The sequence below is a fragment of the Otolemur garnettii genome, unplaced genomic scaffold (genome assembly GCF_000181295.1).
Source record: "Otolemur garnettii isolate 467f Iridium unplaced genomic scaffold, OtoGar3 scaffold00021, whole genome shotgun sequence".
NCBI classification, from domain to species: Eukaryota; Metazoa; Chordata; class Mammalia; order Primates; family Galagidae; genus Otolemur; species Otolemur garnettii.
In genome coordinates, this window is record NW_003852416.1 from 2453749 (window position 1) to 2458448 (window position 4700).

Consider the following 4700-nt stretch of genomic DNA (forward strand, 5'->3'; position numbering starts at 1 on the left):
TCCCAGCTACTTGGGAGGCTGAGACAGGAGACTCGCTTGAGCCCAGGAGTTGGAGATTGCTGTGAGCGTGATGCCATAGCACTCTACCCAGGGGGATAGCTTGAGGCTCCGTCTCAAAAAGAAAAAAAAAGAAAAAAAGAAAAAAATAGAATTTACCCATAAGGATTTATACTAAAGGGTCAATTATAATAGAAAATATAGAAATCTCTTATGGAAATCTGATTAAATAAATTATATTTCACTCAAATGCTAAGTTAGATTCTCTAGAGTAGTGGTTCTCAACCTGTGAGTCACAACCCCTTTGGGGGTCCAATGACCCTTTCCCCTTTCACAGGGGTCACCTAAGACACATATTTCCTGATGGTCTTAGGAACTGAGACACTGCTCCTCATGTGTGGGAGTCACCACAATATAAGGAACTGTATTAAAGGGTTGCGACATTAGGAAGGTTGAGAACCAATGCTCTAGAGCCTTTAAACATTTTAGAAAAAAAATCATAATTAATATCTAAAACATGTCCACAGAATATAGATTATAAAAAATATAAAATATAGAATTTACACATAAGGATTTATACTAAAAGGTCAACTATAACAAAACATCAGTGGAAGTAATTGAAATGTCCAAGAGAAATCTGATCGAATAAATTACATTTCACTCAAATGCTAGATTCTCTAGAGCCATTAAACATGTTTTAGAAAAAAAATAATATCTAAAATGTCCATAGAAAATAGATTATAAAAAAGACAGGTACTATGTAATGTTTGCCCTGAAAAAAGACATATACCAAAATAGAAACAGTGGTTACCTATAGACAATTTTTATTAATTTGGTTATTCTTTATTTTTCAATTTTTCTACAATGAAAATGCTTTTAAATTAGAATATGATTTTGTTGGCTCAGCGCCTGTGGCTCAAGCAGCTAAGGCGCCAGCCACATACACCTGAGTTGGTAGGTTTAAATCCAGCCTGGGCCTACCAAACAACAATGATGGCTGCACCCAAAAAATAGCCAGGCATTGTGGTGGGCACCTATAGTCCCAGCTACTTGGGAGGTAGAGACAGGAGAATTGCTTAAGCCCAGGAGTTGGAGGTTGCTATGAGCTATGATGCTGCCATGGCACTCTACCCAGGGCGACAGCTTGAGGCTCTGTCTCAAAGAAAAAAAAAAAGAATATAATTTTTTAAATTTTTAAATTAATGATTTTGAAATGTTATACCAACATTAAATTTACTGAAACTGATCAATGTACTAATCATAATATATTTAAATGACCTTCAAACATTTCCCAAAAAAACTGCATATATATAGAAGGAGAATGAAAGAGAAGGGAGGAAGAGGGGGAAAGAGGAAAGGGAAGATGGAAATAGGAGAGGGCTCAAACACATTAGAGCGTGCACATGAACAAACTAAAAATCAAAGGAGCCGGGAGTGGTGGTTCAAACCTGTAGCAATTGAGAGGCCAAGATGGAAGGATTGCTTGTGCTCAGGTGTTCGACACCAACCTAAGTAAGAGACCCTAGCTCTACCAAAAATAAAAAAAATTATCAACCAGGCATGGTGGCTCGAGCCTATTCTCAACACTCTGGGAGGCTGAGGTGGGATGATCCCTTGAACCCAGAAATTCAAAACCCGCCTGAGCAACAGCAAGACCCCATCACCATTAAAAACAGAAAAAATTAGCCAGGTGTTGTGGCAGATCCCTGTACTCCCAGCTACTCAGGAGGCTAAGGCAGGAGGATCCCTTAAACCCAGGAGTCTGAGGTTGCTATGATCAAGGATGAGGCCATGGCAGTCTAGCCTAGTCAAATGAGTGAGACTCTGTCTCAAAAAAGAAAAAAGAAATAAATTAGCTGGGCATGGTGGGGCATGCCTATAGTCTCAGCTATTTAGGAGGCTGAGGCAGGAGAATTGCTTGAGTCTAGAAGTTTAAGATTGCAGTGAGTTATGATGATACCACTGTACTCCAACCTGTACAACACAGCAAGACTATCTGAGAAAAAAAAAAAAAAGAGAAATAAAATATTAACAAAAGGTAAATCTGGGTAAAAGATATTGGTACATTCTTTGTGCTATTTTTAGTTTAGTAATTTTTTTCTTTAAATCTGTAATTTTTTTTTTCTTGGTTTGGAAAGAGTCTACTATGTTGCCCAGGCTGGCCTTGAACTCACAGGCTTAAATGATCCTCCCAGCTCAGACTCCAGAGTAGCTAAGACTACAGGCATGTGCTACTATACCTGGCTGAAATTATCTTTTCTACTTCTTAATTTAAAAAATCTTTAAAAAATTTAATCTGTAAACTACGGTTTGCTGTAATTAGCAAAAATACTAACTTTACTACATGCTGTAAATCTGGTTACTTTCTGATATGCTAAAATCCAACATGATCAAGAATTTGCATAATCATATGATTCAAATTAAACAATAAAACAGAACCCATTTTCCACCTCAAAGAAAAGAGGTTATACTCCAATCACAATACTGCTATCACAGCCACACTGGGTTATGTTCTCAATTCTTTTTTATCATCCCCCTTTTGTTTGATTTAGTTGTTTTTTCTTTGGAAGTCTATTGAATAACAAGTTGGTAAAAAAGCACAGGGCAATTCATAAAATTTACCCAATGCAATGTTATTCCATCATCCCCCTCCCTTGGCTGTCTAGATCCAAACTCTATAAATAGAAAGAAAAGAAATTACTGGAATGATCAATTTTAGTCCCTGTAATTGAGTGCTTTGATTGATTTGCATAATTAAAAGATGAAAAGCTGGTAATCTGTTAGATAATAATTGCTTTGCTTCTCACTGTCTACAGATGACATTTATTACTGGTTTCTTACACTAAGATCTGGAAATCCTAGGATATAGTTAACTCACTAAAATCGATTATCACTTTAGTAAATAGGTAATATTCACTAAAAAGGCACCCAGTGAGATACCTTTAAAGGAATGCTACCTTCAAAGCATGTAGCTTGGCTCAGCGCCTATAGCTCAACCGGCTAAGGCGCCAGCCACATACACCTAAGGTGGAGGGTTCGAATCCCCAGCCCGGACCCGCCAAACAACAATGATGGCTGCAACCAAAAAATAGCCGGGCGTTGTGGCGGGCGCCTGTGGTCCCAGCTACTTGGGAGGCAGAGGCAGGAGACTCGCGAGCCCAGGAGTTGGAGGTTGCTGTGAGCTGTAATGCCACGGCACTCTACCCAGGGGGACAGCTTGAGGCTCTGTCTAAAAAAAAAAAAAAAAAAAAGCATGTAGCTTACAAAGAATGCCCTCTGAAAATAACCTGTCATCATACTGAGTATAAAATACACAGTGTTTTTTCTTTTTTTTTTTTTTTTTTTAGACAGAGCCTCAAGCTGTCCCCCTGGGTAGAGTGCCGTGACATCTCAGCTCACAGCAACCTCCAACTCCTGGGCTCAAGCGAGTCTCCTGCCTCCGCCTCCCAAGTAGCTGGGACCACAGGCGCCCGCTACAACGCCTGGCTATTTTTTGGTTGCAGCCGTCATTGTTGTTTGGCGGGTCCGGGCTGGGGATTCGAACCCGCCACCTTAGGTGTACGTGGCTGGCGCTTTAGCCGGTTGAGCTATAGGTGCTGAGCCCACAGTGTTTTTTCAAAACATAAGCTAATGTGATAAAGAGAAGAAATCAGAGTAAACAAGAAGGACATAAAAACATGTCTCCATACCGGTGGCAAAGATCCTGGAGGCATCTGGTACATCTGAACAGGGGGTGCAGAGGGTGGAGGAGGAGTGTGATGGCCTGGTGTTTGGCACTGTTGCAGCTGAGGTGGTGCTATGTAAGGACTAGCCCTGCTGCTGACAGGGGTATGACGATATGGATTGTGTCCTGGTTGGGGGGTTCCTTGGGGTGGGCTCCCAAAACTTGAAGGTGGAAGACCACTCGGTTGAGAAGGCAGATAAGTATTTATTCCCATTGGTGAAGAAGGTAGAGCACCATGTTGAGCCTTCAGAATGGATGGTGAAAACACATTTGACACATCCTGGGATCCAGTTGTAAGAGGGAAAGCAGTTGGGGGCTTGGAGAACACCGAGTGTCCAACTGATACTGCTGCAGTTGTCGATGGTGACTGTCCAATATTGCCAAAAGGATCACTACTGCTTGATACCTGAGAGAAGTAACTAAATGTCTGTGGAGTAGACGTGTGAATGGAAGTCTGACCAAGGAAGCTGTCCTCCTCGCCAACATCTGTGGAATCCTCTGAAATAGAACAGGAAAGCAAATGGCTTACAGGGTACTCTCTCATTCTGCAGATAGGATTATATAAGGAAGAGCCAGCAATTGCATTTCTTTGTTATTCAAACTTACACTACTCTGCATTAGAGAAATAATTTTTTTTTCTTTGAATGTTTGTTTCTTTGAAAAGAAAAACTAGAAAATATGAATAAGAAAAAAACAGGAGAGAAAAACTGTAACTCATTCATAAGCCCACCTCCCAGAGATAATCACTGTTAATTTAATATTTTGGTACATACTATTCCGTTACTTTTCACATAAATATAAATATTTATTATTTATTTTATAAATATATATTTATATGTAGAAGTTTAAAAAACAGAAACAAAATGTATACTTAGTACTTTTACATACTATTTTTGATCTTTTCTTTCTTGGAAAGAAATAATTCAAATGTTACTCCACTCCACTACCCAACGATGTACAATTTTATTTCTACAGTCAT

The 4700-nt window shown here is 39.5% G+C and overlaps 1 protein-coding gene across 1 annotated transcript in view; it reads right to left on the reverse strand.

Annotated features, from left to right (window-relative positions):
- The window catches only part of SEC23IP (SEC23 interacting protein), a 53720-nt gene that overhangs the window by 43808 nt on the left and 5212 nt on the right, over positions 1-4700 (reverse strand). Inside the window, exon 2 of the mRNA XM_023511765.1 lies at positions 3687-4219. Within this exon, the coding sequence (XP_023367533.1) occupies positions 3687-4219 (533 nt within the window). The remainder of the gene's footprint in view (positions 1-3686; positions 4220-4700) is intronic.